The following is a 15,305-nucleotide window of genomic DNA, read 5'->3' on the forward strand; positions in this document are numbered from 1 at the left end:
TTTTAACTATTCTGGATCTGTTTCTGTGTGCTTCATTAGCAGGGAACATGACCTCAGATATTGGGCCAGATTTATTAAAGCTCCGAGTCTGGAGAGGATACACTTTCATCAGTGAAGCTGGGTGATCCAGCAAACTTAGAATGAATTTCTTCAATGTCATTTGCTATTTGCTAGCAAGTGTTTTGAAACCTGGACCAGATCCATTCCAGGTTTGCTGAATCACCCATCTTTACTGATGAAAGTGTATCCTCTCCAGCCTTAGAGAGCTTTAATAAATCAGGCCCATTGAGGAACCCTTTGGCCAACCTTACCCCTAAACAGAAACATTTGTTTCTATTTAGGACTACACATCACCCACCAAAGACCAGAAAAACTTTTCCTGTTGACTCAGTATGACCATTTCCAAATTGTTTTCCATGTCATAGAAGAGAAGACAATCTGAAGCAAGAAGAGTTGTAAAATATATAGCCGGCCCTCACAGAGATAAATCACTGTCCTTCGGGGACATTGTATGGAGAAGCTCTGACGCTTGGCTTGATGGTGATTATATTGGACATAAACTTGAAGCTCATTAACACCCAATCAATATATGAGATAATGATTGAGAGGGGCGTGGTGACAGCACACAGGAACCGAACGCTGGTGGGCAACCGCTTTGGCATCAGTGAATGGCATGACAGGTGAAGGAGCAGTTCAAGGTAAGGTGAAAGCGATGCCATCTTGTTTATTGAAGGGTCATTAGGTCTCTCAGATTTAGATATAGGGACATAAAGATGAAAAGAAAATAAATCTCTTGGAACTTCTCTTAGATATAATATGAACAGCTGGAACAATAACTGTGGCACAGATTGCACGAGTTTGTACCCTTTGCCCATATAAAGAAATGTCCAGGATAAAAAAAAATCCCGGGGTACATTGTATTTTCCATTGTGGCCTCGGGGGGCTAAGGAGAGTTTTAAAAGGTATTTCTAGATTTTCATTCTGGGGATAGATGTTTCCCCACTATCAAATTTGACTTCTTGTCTTGTAAATGAAGGACATTGCAGTCTGGACTTTTTTAGCCTTAAATGACTCTGAAATAATCTTTATAGCAAATCAAAAACATTTTATTTTTTACCACTATCTGTTCTTTCACATACGAGTTTGAATTATAACATTGCTATTGTTTAGTAAATGTTTGAAGTGAAGCTTTGCTTTCAAGAAAAAGTGCAAATACAAATCTTTATCAAAATGTGCTTTAATTTAGGAGTGAGTAGGGAGTGATTAGAAGAACCCATGGAAGGTAGGTTTTCCTGTCTGTGTTGCATTTGAATGATATTCCTGGGGAAATAACAGGTTAGTTGTGGGAAAATCTGTCAATGGAACAAGAATCCCCACTGGAAGATTTCCCTCTTTAGGGGTTAGGTTTGGTATTAGGGACTATTTGATGGGCTATGGTCAAATTAGAGGTTTTCCAACAATATTAATCAAATTTATTGGATCATACAGGTCAAGGAAAGCTACCACCAGAAGTTCTTATTATTATTATTATTAATATATTTCATTGATGTGAAAGAAAAGTTGGCTTGATCTATTTTGCAATAAATGCTGGTATAAAGTCGGGGCAGTGCTAGGTCACAGGTTCAAATCTCCACCAGGACATTATCTGCATGGAGTTTCCGTGTTCTCCCCATGTTTTTGTGGGTTTCCTCCCATATTCCAAAAAACAACCAGTTAGCTTAATTGGCTTCCCTGAAAATTGGTCTTATTTTGTGTTAATGACATCGTAGGGACATTAGATTGTGAGTTGTTTTGAGGGACAGCTAGTGACATGACCATGGACTTTGTGAAGCGGTGCGTAATATGTCGACGCTATATACAAAAATAATACAAGATAATAATAAAAGGGTCATCATTAGCATTACAGTGGAATGCTGTGGATGATATCAGATTCATTGTTACCAGAGCTGCATCGCTGCTCTGGGTCGCTTTTCTTGGTTCTATGAAGAACCAAGCCTTTACAATGTGTATTGGTATGACAATATGCTGCAATCCCCAGCCGGGGTCCATGTGTCTGAGTGACCAAACAGCAACACCATTGGTAGCTAGATCTGAACTCATACCTGGAATGGCCTGAAAGAGGAGCGGCATGGCAGGATCACTACTTTGAACAGAAAAGCTGTAGATTTTAAAAGAAAGAAAACATTAACATATTAAACTTTGAGATGTTCGTGACTGGGTTTAGATCTCCTTCAAAATAAATCATTCATTTTATCTCAACAGCGGTGTCTCATGATTCTTCCTTCTAAAGAATCTTCTTATTGGATCAAAATGGGAAAAATCGATTGTGACTCTGTGGAGCTGACTTCACCAAGTGAGGTCCGCCAGGCTCTGCCCATAGAAACTCACTGCTCAGCTCCAGCAAATGCCAAGAAGAAATCAGACTCAGAGGACCGTGGAACATGGAAGGGGAGATTTGACTTTCTGTTGTCCTGTGTGGGGTACGCCATCGGATTGGGAAATGTGTGGAGATTCCCATATTTGTGTGGGAAAAATGGAGGAGGTGAGATGAAATTAGCTCCCTATATTTTACATTCACTGAGTTCCAGCCATTTATAAACCCCATCCTTCAGGAAGTAGTTTTAGCAACTACTATTGATTGCTTTAGGAAAAAGCTGAACAATTTCTAGAAGCACAGAGTATACCTGGGTATTAAAGTTTTAAAGTAAAGATAACAGAGACTGCTGATCCTGGGAATATCCCATTTCCTCACAGGAACGGGAAGGATTTTGTTGGAGAAAATTGAATTGAGGTTTTTTTTGCCTTCCTCTGGATCAACTATTCCTATAGGGTTTTTATCTGGGATATGTTTATTTCCCTAGCAGGTGAACTTGATGGACTTTTGGTTTTTTTTCGACTTGACTATGTAACAATGACTATGTTTGCTGTAACAACCCACATCCCCATTTATATCCCCCTTTCAATTTATCAAACAGCACAGTTATCAAGTTAGTTTTTGGAGAATCTCTTTACACTTATTCTTTGCTAAATAATTGCACTGAGAAGAAAAATGAAATAATTAAAGAACAATAATATCTCAAATAAATAAGAAAAGAACAATTGCTTTTACATGAGTTTAGCTTTTTTCCCCTCCTACTGCACACAATAGTTCTGCCTTAACACATATTTTAGCTTTCTCCTGCTCACAATTTGCTGTGTCTGCATTTATTCCAGGAGCATTCCTTATCCCATACTTCCTGACGCTGGTCTTTGCTGGGATCCCGCTGTTCTTCCTGGAGACATCACTGGGACAATTCACATCTATTGGAGGCCTCGGGGTATGGAAACTGGCCCCAATGTTCAAAGGTACGGTTTTCATGTTAAGAGTGGTCACTTTCAGAATAGTTATTGTATGAGCATTGATTGTAAAGTTTACTGGAAAAATAATTTTTGGCAATTTGAAATGTCATATGCAAAAGCCAAGATATCCATATAATGAGGTTTGTTTGCAGAAATAGAAAATATTACACTGGTCAACAAACATTTTTTTGCCAAACAGATTAAAGTCATTTTAGGTTATGTTTGATGCTCAGGTTCCAAATATTGTATTGGTTTTGCTAGATTGGCTCTAGTTTTTGATATAATGACCTCAATAATAACCTCATAGAAAACTAATGAAACATGAAAATTAAGAAAAATACACCAGATATGCCTATGTATACAATATTTTTTAAATACTTAACGTGAGTATATTCTATATTCAGTATACTTACAGAACTAATCACAAGGAAGGCATTGAAAAACTTAGTTTGTATGATTTCTTTTTATGCTGATGATCAGGACAATCACGTTGGAGGCTCCGGCAGTAGTCTGCCATCATGTGTCTATCCCATCTGCCCCGATACCTTTCTTCCTTGTTCTTCACTGAAATAGCCATGGTTTTCTGGTAATTTTTGCAAATGGCTATGGAGATAGTGTACATTTATGCTCATAGTAGCACACACATTTTTAAAGTTTAAGAGCAAGTTTCTCATAATTTTGTGCTTTATGGTTACCCAAGAAGTTCTTGACAACCATGACATTGCTGTGCCAGGCAGAAGCTTCAGTATCAGTCATGTAACTTATGAAATTTGAATCATTTATCAGTTTATGAATCTGAGGGTCCATCAAAGATTCCCGCTTTTAATTTTTCAGTACTCAATCCAGGGAAGAATCTACAAACGTATTTGAAGCAATCACCATCCTTGTTCAGAGCTCTAACAAATTGCTTCATTAATCCCAACTTTATGTGCAGTGGGAGGGAGAATGATTTTTTCTTTGTCAACCATTGGCTTGTTAATGATGTTCGCTGCACCTTTTTTCATGTTTTCCCTTGGAGACCATGTCACTTTTTTCCAGAGATCCTGCTTTGCTCTACTATCCCACAAGCAGATGAAACATGGGTACTTTGTGTATCAACTTTGCTGTCTAAGTAGGAAGTTCACCATTTTTAAATCAATACATATGGACCATTGGTGTTCATGATAGCAAAGCTTTTGTAAGACTATTTGGATATTTTCATATTTTTCTTTAAGTTTTGTTGAGTGGCCAATCGGAATTGATGCATAGCAGTTGCCATTATGCAGTAAAACAGATTTCAAACATTGAGTGGAACTGTCTATTAAAAGCCGCCAGTCTTCTGCTCGGTATTCTGATACTTCCATATGGGCTAGTAGTACCGGGATGTTACAACAGTACACAAAGTCTTCATCTTCACTGAAATATGGTAGGATTGTCAGCTCTCTTGTCCTATAAACTGTTATTTTAACTTCCAGTCTCAGACAGTTCTTTTCTTTTAGCCTGGATGCTAAAAGTTCAGATGCTTGTTTTGACAGACTTAGGTCACATAATAAATCATTGAGCTCTTCTTGGGAGAACTGCTGGATTGATGAAACACTTTCTTCATATTCACTTCCACTGCTAACTCCTGGATTACACTCCAAACCCAGTAAATCCTCCATGTTGGATACAGGAATATCAGGGAGTGTACTGAACACTGGTATGGGAACATCAGCACCATGCGGCACAGGTCGTCTTGCTGATTCCAAATCAGGGTACTCCGACTTGTTTTTCTTATAGCGATTGAAACCTTTTACATTCACAGCACAAAAATAACAATCATTATGATGATTTATGGGCTCTCGCCATACCATAGGTACACCAAATTTCAAACTTTTCAGTTTTCCATGTTTCCACTGACGTAGACACTATACCCAAGTTTTACATACCATATGGGGAGCCCAATACTTATCTTGGTCCCCCAGTTTATTACCAAACTATGGAAGATATGCTTGTTTCACAAATTCTGTAATGTTTTTTTCCCTGTTTTTGCTGAAAATATTCACCACAAATGTAGCAAAATACATTAGGGTCATTTAAACAACTTCTTCTTAAAGAACTCATTTCTGTAAAAAAAGAAAATGTATGAATAAAAAGAAGGTAATTGAAAGTTTTATGAAAATAATGCTACATTTATTATATAAAATGCAAATCATTGCTGTAAAAAAAGATTCATATTATTATGCAGTGTTAACATTTGTTGTTGGCAAAATTGTCTATTCTGATTCCTGTATCACAAGAACTAGAGCCAATTCAATGAAACTGATGTCATTTCTGGATTCAGCAGACCTGAAATACACTAAATATATTACAAAAATCTTGGCAAGGTAAAAAAAAGTCTTTTTGTTGAATCTGGATAAATTGTATTCATCAACATAGTTATGGAAAAAAAACAATGCCTTGAAAGTGGAGGTAGGGGAAAAAGACGGGTTCAATGGTTTCCATTCAGGGCTTTAAACTGAGCTCTAGGCAAATATAATAGGCACATTGGAGGCAGGCAGGTCCATGACACATTGGGCTTAGAGGAAATGGGTTGAATGATGCTGGTCATCATTTATCTGGGAAAAATGATGACATATAGCTCCAGTTTTTTTTAAATACTAACTTTTTTGGGTTCTCATTTTTATTCCTTTAATTCCTCTTTAACATAAAGAAATGGTCTGTCTAAATATACTCAAACCTGAGACTGAAATTTGATGATAGCACCAGGTGTTCTCCAGACTCTGATTTAGCAATTGCTCCAAGATTGCCAAAACAAGTTTTGCTCAGACCTCTCTTTCCAGTCCAGTACATTTTTTAAGCTGCCTTAAAAAAGCAAACAAACACTCACACATGGGTCCAGCACTCCAGTAATATAATTTTAGATCTATATGTAAGATAGTACAGTCAGCATTAACACATTTGTTTCTGGAGGGGGAACGTGTCATGGAGCAAGCCCTAAAACAATCATTATATATTTTATAAGTATTATTGATGTTATCCTTGCTATGTTAATAATTTAGCTAGACAAAATAGAAGTGATGCCAATAACCCTAGGATGGCATGTTAGGTCCGCAATCTGTGCTTTTAAACACAGCCCCAATCCATGCTATCTAAAGACAAGGAATGAGCATAATACAATGGTCTAAAGAAATGGGGGAATGTCTGAAACTTTCATTCACACAAGTGTTTTTTTTGCATGCAGTTGGTTTAATTCATCATCAAAATGTATAGTTTCAATGATGATTTGGGATATCAGAGATATCATTGTAGGTAGCTATAAGTTACACATTGAGGTAATTTTATTAATATTACTACAATATTCTTTTTTATTAAGATTACCTGTCACTTACTATACTTCCATTCCAGGGGTTGGCATGGCCGCAGTCGTGCTGTCATTTTGGCTTAATATTTACTATATTGTGATCATTGCCTGGGCCCTGTACTATCTCTTCAATTCCTTCTCCTCGGTAAGTAGAAAACACTTATTTCTTGTTATTATTATCAAGGTATACAGTATAAATTGTCACTCAAGCCAATGCTAATATTTATAGCGGAACTCAAATTTAAAAATAAAAAATTGCGAGCAGACGGGTTCTTTATTACAGAATAGATAGGCTATGTCTGCTCCTTTGCTGACCCCAATGTCTTCCCCTGGTCTGTCTCCAGTTTTGGGATCCTGATTGACCGGGCACATTGGAGTTAATTAATCCCCAGCAGCCTTCTATACCAGGATCCAACAAAAGATTGTTAGCAGGCAGGTAAATAATTGCAGAAGAGAATTTGTGCATTCTATTTGCAATAAACAACCTGCCTGCTCACAATTTTTAAATTTTTAGTTAAACTTTTAACTTTTAGTGCTACTTGGGTGACAGCTCAGAGTTTGTCTGTTGGTGGGGTAAGGATATTATAAAGACTTCACTGGTTCCCCTCTGCCCTCTGTAGACCCTGCCATGGCAGAGCTGTGACAACAGCTGGAACACCGAGCGATGTTTTTCCAACTATTCACTGAATGACACCACCAACCTGACCAGCACTGTCACCGAGTTCTGGGAGTAAGTATTGCTAATACCTTACATCAAGTGTGAGAATACTAAGAACAGCTTTCAGCATGTGTGATTGAGCATTGCGGTCTCATTAAAATGGCAGCAATAAACAATTGAGGAGATTTCTCTTCACTTCCTGTTTCAGTGACAATGTTGTTAATTAAATAGCAAGTAAGGGAAAGTTTCTGATGACGGCACAGTAAGAGAGAGAAATCTTTTTTGTTGGTTGTTGGAATACCACTTGGAGATTTCCCTTAGATTCCTGTACTGGTTATATATTTTGACAAGGACAAAAATTTTTAAAAATACATTTTTCTTACTTTTCTTACTTTTTCTTCATCCATTGTTGCATTAAGTGCTGCTGAACTTTCATTCCAGCAATGGGCAGATGGTAACTCTCAGGGAGGGTTCTCTGATGGTGACAACAATGGCCGATGCTTCACAAACACAATGCCCCTGGTAGTCAGGCACCATGTGATCATTTGCATAGGCTTTATGTCACATGATGGGTGTACTGGAATAATATCTATGTATTGCATGTATTGAAAATGATGATGTGAGGTGGTAACGCGGGCGGGCCAGATGTAGTTCATTTTCGGGAATTCTTTGAGGGCCAGATTTGGTCCGTGGCCCAGAGTTTGACACCCCTGGATTGGAGCCTCTGTTGGTTTTATTACTGTCAGTGTTCCCACTGGGGAGGTTCTCCTCTCTGTTTGTACTACTGAACATTGTCACATAGAAAGTAAGGGGACAAGTATTATTTCTTAACACGTCAGTTTCTATTCTTTATATTTATTCATGTTTTGCACTCACTATACAGGAGGAACATGCATCAGATCACAGGCGGTCTGGGTGAGCCTGGAACTATCCGCTGGCCGCTGGCATGCACATTGGCACTCTCCTGGGTCATGGTGTACTTCTCCATCTGGAAGGGGGTGGAGTGGACTGGCAAGGTACAGTACAGGGGTGACATTGTCTAAATTTGTCAGGTTTAGATAAAGATAACCTCTCTGTGGAGAAATACTGAAGATGACCTTCTTCATTCTTTTTTTCATTGCTTTTTTCTATTGTATCCTCATTGGATTGATTCACTTTTTTTTCCTAAGAGGTAAAAGTCAACCATTCTTCAAAGTTATTATTACATTTTGTTCTTTGCTCTGCAGGTGGTCTACTTCTCAGCTACCTACCCATACTTCATGCTGGTGATACTCTTCTTCCGTGGGATTACCCTTCCCGGAGCCATAGATGGCATCCGATTCTATATCACCCCCGACTTCACCAAACTCTCTAAATCTGAAGTAGGTTACACTATGTCCTGTTGTTATGTGGTTATGCCCATAAACCCACCAATGCATTTTTTCTTATGTTTAGTATTGTTTATTTTCTAGGCATGCATATTGAAAAAAAGCTTTACAGAGCCAAATGAACCTCCTCAAAATGACACAGATAACAATAAACATGAAGCTCCACAGACAACCGACACATTTCCAGGATCTGACCCCCCTTCTTCAGGGCTAGCAATACCATATTTTAGGATTTATCTTTATGTTTATAATACTTATACTATAAATATTTATTTGCTGCTGAGTTATAATAACTGTTAGTATCCTTCAAAATAGAAACTTAGACCCCGAGATGTGTTGGAAATATATAAAAATGGATTCAATTGTTGTTAAATATATCTGCCTGCTGACATTCCTTTTCTTATAAATCAGAGCTATTTCTATTCAATTTGTTTAGAAAAGGTTTTGCTAATTTTGCATTTTTATCCTAAGCTCTATAAACAAGAGTCTGCTGGACTTCAGAGAATTGTCCCTTGAACAGTCTCTTGTAAAAATTTCCAGTGACGGATGAATGAATAAGCACTGTAGTACATAATAGTACAAGTACACACAGCACTGTTCTTGTTCTAAGGAGGATGAGCGAGCGGCACCAATGTAATCTCCTCCATAGGAAAGAAGTGGCTGTTCCCAACAGTCATTCATGAGTTGGCCCATATTTTGTTGTACAGCTCTGCATAATATGTTGGTGCTATATATTTACTGTTTATAATTATTATTATTAATAATAACAATCGGTCCTGTACAATCAGGGTACTGTTTTAAACAGATTTTTGCCCTATGATGCTTTGTCTTGGGCGATGATTATCTGACCTGCTTACATAACTTTAGTCTGTACCTCACATCGATTATTTCTTAACTTTAGCATCGAATATCTGTCAGGAGTTTCAACCCTCCCCACAACATATTAAATTAAAAATGATCTGTCAAATCAAATTCAAAACTGCACCCTTCTAATTAATCCTGATTATTGCTTTATTGGGTATCCTGGAGGAAATGGCAAAAAGAATTCAGGGATGCCAGCCTTAAATATTACTTAAATGTGTGTCTGCACACCCCTGGACATGAATAATAATCCAGCAGCAGCTGGCAGTAACTTCCCAGAAGTAATAAGCTATTTATAAGCAGCCATAGTAGACTCAATTTGGCAGAAGAAACCTCTTAGGGTGTCATTGGGTTGATACAGGTCAAAGCAATATTCTTTTTTTTAAGCTTTTTTTAAGCTTCTCACCATCAGTCACTTAAGGACATCTCCTTGTCATCTATAAAGAAGTCTGGTCACCTCCTTACAGGGTGCAAGATTTCATCACTACAGTTATATGGTTGTAGGCTACCCTACTGGGCATATACATAGCAAGATTCTAACACTCCAAATAGGATTGAATTGATCAACACAACCTATAGATATTGAATAAAACGTTGGCTGCCTTGATCCATCTGATTATTTCAGTGATGGAAAGTTGGCTAAGAATGTCTGGAATGGCTAGACAAGTGTGATTTGCATAGGAGTAAATCAGGAAAATGTGGAATAGATTTACATTAACATGCTTCTCTTTTTTTAGGTCTGGATGGATGCAGCGACACAGATTTTCTTCTCCTATGGCCTTGGTCTGGGATCTCTGATTGCTCTGGGAAGCTATAATTCCTTCCACAATAATGTCTACAGGTACCAGTGGGATCGTTCTGCTCATTCAGAATATGCAGTATTAAATCTCCCAAGAGAGGCTTCTAAGGCTGATCTCCTAAACATTCTAGGTGCTGTATCTCTCTAGCTTCAATGCCTTGTAATTGTTCCCAGGAACAAACATGCAACTACAGACATCAAAGAAAGTTCAGAACTCTTGTTTTGCATATTTATTCCAGGTCAGTGTCTCAAAGCATTGAATCAAAGAACAAACATTGTTAAAAGGAAAGTAAATTAGTGGCAGCCTCCAAAAAATCCCAATACCAGATTCATCATCTTTGTGGATGGCTGAATGGAGCATGCTTACAGGTGCATTCAGCATGCATCTAAAATCAGTTTGAGACGCTTTTGAGACCATTACAGGTTCTTCACTTGCTTTTGACCTGCTTTACACTGTTTGAAATTTAATTAGCATTCCCATTGACATTGATTAGAAAAGCAGAAACAATTAACACATTAGGTGGACCTGTAACTTGTTTAGCACCACAGAACTATCCACAGAATTGGGCATGGATAAAAACCACTGAACCCATTAAATGACTTTTGGGTACATTAGGACTCCCCAAAGCCAGGTTACATAAATCATGTTATTTCTGACTTTTTGATAAGCAGTGCCAATGATTCACCATAATCTACCAAGAGGTTCCCAGTGCTGCCTTGTGGAATACACTGGTGGAGTTAACTCAACATTTCCAATGGTAGTTTAGTCTGCAGCCATGGACTCTAATGTTGCAGGTTCTAATTACCCAAAGGTGCTCAGTCTTTCTGGGAAAGGTTACTGGTAGAGCTTTCCCTTAGTTAACCGTCAGTTTTAAGGCATGTCTTGTAGTAAAACAAGGCTTAATTGGTACAACACTCATTTGGCATAATACATATAAAAAAAATAATAAAACATCCAACCAATTCACTTATTTCCAATAGTCCTATAAAAGTCCAATGTCTAATCACACGATGGTCAGGTTTGACCATCAAGAAAATGCCATTGTAGAGCTCACTCTGCTACCTTGTTCCTGATGGTTATTTGGTAGTCCTAACCCATGTATAATAAAAACAGATAGCACAACCTCTCAGCACTTTGTAGAAACTCAACACCACCCATACACAGCTCTAAATATCACTTTATCACTGTTCTTTCTTCTTTTTTTCCAGAGATTCCATCATCGTCTGTGGCATTAATTCATTCACCAGCATGTTTGCTGGCTTTGTTATTTTCTCCATTGTTGGCTTTATGTCACAAATCACCAAAAAGCCCATCCAGGAGTTGGCAGCTTCTGGTAAGGACTTCTATATCTGGGATTTCTTTATAGCTTAATAAGATGTATCTTTGGAAGAGTCAAGCTTTGCTCAAAGGGTTTCTGCATTGGTTGACAGAGATGAGTAAATATAAAGTGGTGGTTTTTAATAAGTATCCAACTAGGGCTGTCCAAATGAATTCAGGATTTGACCTGGTATTAGCTTTTAGAATTTCTTGTATAGCAGGGCGTGGGCTGGGAGAGGGCTGAACAGAATAAGGTACCAATTAGTTAATGTGTTGCCAATAAGCATCTTGGTAGAAGAAAGCACAGGGAGATCACTGTGTGTGTCTCCGTTCACTGTAGATTTACAGACTGGGGCAGGACCAGGATGACCTGGGCTTAGAGAATATGGGTTGAATGGTGCTGACCAGGAGGAAAAATCCCATCGAAACTGAATATTGCAGCAATGAGTGGTTTTGCTTTGCTATTTATTGGGCTATTAATGTTATCTTTACTTGTTTTTTTTCTGCTATTTTGTGCTTCCCTCTGTTGGTTACAGGACCTGGACTGGCATTCCTGGCCTACCCACAGGCGGTCACTCAACTCCCCATGTCTCCCGTCTGGTCCATCCTCTTCTTCTCTATGCTGGTGATGTTAGGATTGGACAGTCAGGTAAAAAACGTTCCTACAGATGATAATTTGATGTCTTTATTGTTGGTAGTACACAGTTGTTACCTGTATTTGGTGAATATCATTCCAGAATGTTTTTTCTTTTTTTAAGTTCTGCACTGTAGAAGGTTTTATTACCGCCCTGGTGGATGAATATCCGCAACTTTTGAGAAGCAGGAAAAAGATCTTTATTGCAGTTGTCTGTGCCATTTCCTTCATTATCGGCCTCTCCAATATTACCCAGGTACACCTCTGTTCAGTACTCGGTGTCACATAAATACATTATTTGTGAGAGCGTCACACATTACAGAACATGTGATGACCAAACAGAAAATTATTTATGTATACTTAGTTTGATCTGTGCCATAGAACTGGACTGAGAACCAAGCAACATTAGGAATATGTAATGAGAAAACCTGCCAATAAAGTTTGGAAATATATTTATATCTCTGCCCCCTTCCAGGGTGGAATCTACGTGTTCAAACTGTTTGACTATTACTCGGCCAGCGGAACGTGTCTCCTCTTCCTGGTATTTTTTGAGACAGTGTCCATATCATGGTGTTATGGTAAGACGTCTTTAATATTTCCAAAAAGAACTGTGCTGGGGCAAAAATTTCCTTGGAACTATAAACTTATAATAGGGGGAATTTTTGAACCCCCAAAATTTGCTGGCTTCTTGTGGTATAGTAACCCAAATAGAACTAAATTGCAAATAAATATTCTGCTTTTGGAGCTTTTCTTCTTGTATACCCAGGCAATAAAAATGTCATGGTGTTAAAGCCATCCACACTATAACAAAAACTAAAAAAATGTTTTGGCTAGGGTAGGGCTTTAACCAGAAATAGATTCATCGAGCATTATGGGAGAGAACAGAATGAAAGATGCACAGCATCATGCTATATATTTGTAATAATGTAATACAGTTTTCAGATCCCTTTCCGCTTCTCTTTACAGCACATTGGGTTCTTTTTATGTGATAATTGTACATTACAGTTTTAACCCCTTTACTCTCTGTGTTACACACTCTTGACTCAGATCGGAGTAGGCTCAGGGTTTATGAAACTATATCCCTATAAATCCTAGCCTTACATTATGGCAATACCCACAATTCATGCTGGCATATTATGTGCATTGTATCATTATTTCCTTTTGGGTGATCCAGATCTTTTACAATCCTAGCAATGGTTTAAATTTTGCTGGGGAGCCTATTGGTTTCTAGGTATACCCCTGCTACTTGGAGAACCCATAACAAATTCTGCACAATCTGGCTGCGACACTTCAGAAACTTCTGATTTATAGGTGTAAGACAGGTAGAGCACCTGTGAGAATAGTCAGGTAACTTTAAAGCTTGTATCTTCTGTTGTTGCAGGTGTTGACCGCTTCTACCAGGACATTGAAGAAATGATTGGGTACCAGCCATGCTCTTGGTGGAAACTCTGCTGGGCTTATTTCACTCCCTTTGTCTGTCTGGTAAGGATCACACTTGTAAGCAATGAGTTTTAAAGTTACAACGGCCACTACTTTCCCAGAAGTTCTTTTCATTCCTGTGTAATTTTTCATTTCCTCTGTTAGCCAATTCACTGTGCTCTGCCTGGGACCATCCAGATATGTATTTTCTTATCTTATGTATCTCTCACCACACAGGGTGTTTTCATATTCAGTGCTGTGGAGATGACACCCCTCACCCTGGGACGGTATGTGTACCCCACATGGGGTCAGGGCATTGGTTGGCTTATGGCTCTGTCGTCGATGGTGCTGATACCCAGTTATATGCTGTACTTGTTCCTCACTTCCTCTGGCACTTTAAGCCAGGTAAAGACACTGACCTCTACCATTGTTTTTATTGCCATATTGCCAATACCAGTTAGATAACAATATCTAGCAGTTAGTTGTCAGGAAAAAGATGTTACCTAACAAGAGCAAGACAAGTGTTCACATTGTATGCCTAGTGACCACTAACATGAATTTTAATTATTCTAATTATCACAAGGCCACTGCATATATATATAATTTGAGGGTGCTCCATATAAACCCTGGGGAGGAGTATTTTAGAACCTGAAATGCATTATATATATATATATATATATATATAAAATGCATTTCAGGTCCTAAAATACTCCCCCCCCCCAGGGTTTGTATGGAGCAGCCCCAAATGTGCTCGAGTTTAGACTTCCAGTATAGGGGGATATTTGAAGACACACACATACGGCAATTACATGTTTGTGCACCTACACCTTCTTAGTGATCAATTCAGTTTTGTGAACAGTCAGCCAGGAACATTATCATTTCAGCCATTACTATTGTATATATGGTGTATACCATGGTGTATATGTATGAGATCTCAAGCTGCAAACCTTTCTTTGTCACCCAGCGACTCCTCGATATGACAAAGCCCCAGATGGAGCGAGTGATGCAAAAGAATGGGTTGCGCCCCAGGATCAGCCTAGATGGGAGCTCCAGAGACACCCCGGGAGTGTGATTTTCAGACCATCATCATACAATGTGCCCCTTACATATGCTCTCCCACCAATTCTTTCCTTTTCGTTAGTTTTCAGGACTCGGCATGAGGATCACTGTGTAGTGAAGGTGGCAGATAAAATCTTGAATTATGTTAGGATATGACCTACCTGAGTGCCTTACAGCATCACCCTCTGAATGGATCTTTTTATGATTTTTTTCTGTAATTTATGGTAAACACTAAATAAAATGATGATACATGTTCTGTACTTATAATTTTGTTTCCTGTGGTTAAAGTATATGTGTGGCTAAAATAAAAAAGATATTTAGTACATCTCTATAAAAACATGCTACTTTTCCCATGTTATATGCTTTTAGAAATGCTGTAAATACAGAAAAATCGATTTTAAACCAGTCTGATAAAAAGTGCTGATAGACAGCAGATCCTGTCTGTCACACCTTACTAGCCCAGCAGCACTACCACTATGAAAAGCAAGCACAACTACAGTAGTTTCCTTGCTACAAATAATTATAATTA

At 38.3% G+C, this 15,305-nt stretch overlaps 1 protein-coding gene across 1 annotated transcript; it reads left to right on the forward strand.

Annotated features, from left to right (window-relative positions):
- Window positions 1-540: 540 nt before the first annotated feature.
- Window positions 541-15,099, forward strand: LOC140323198 (sodium- and chloride-dependent GABA transporter 1-like). The gene is made up of 15 exons (XM_072400081.1): window positions 541-698; window positions 2,263-2,542; window positions 3,214-3,345; window positions 6,706-6,806; window positions 7,282-7,391; window positions 8,203-8,335; window positions 8,546-8,680; window positions 10,285-10,388; window positions 11,556-11,680; window positions 12,201-12,313; window positions 12,423-12,554; window positions 12,774-12,876; window positions 13,680-13,780; window positions 13,955-14,122; window positions 14,682-15,099. Exons 2-15 carry the CDS (start codon window positions 2,272-2,274, stop codon window positions 14,787-14,789), a joined length of 1,836 nt encoding a protein of 611 aa, XP_072256182.1. The 5' UTR covers window positions 541-698; window positions 2,263-2,271; the 3' UTR covers window positions 14,790-15,099.
- Window positions 15,100-15,305: the final 206 nt, after the last annotated feature.

Source organism: Pyxicephalus adspersus, chromosome 2 (genome assembly GCF_032062135.1).
Source record: "Pyxicephalus adspersus chromosome 2, UCB_Pads_2.0, whole genome shotgun sequence".
Taxonomy (NCBI): domain Eukaryota; kingdom Metazoa; phylum Chordata; class Amphibia; order Anura; family Pyxicephalidae; genus Pyxicephalus; species Pyxicephalus adspersus.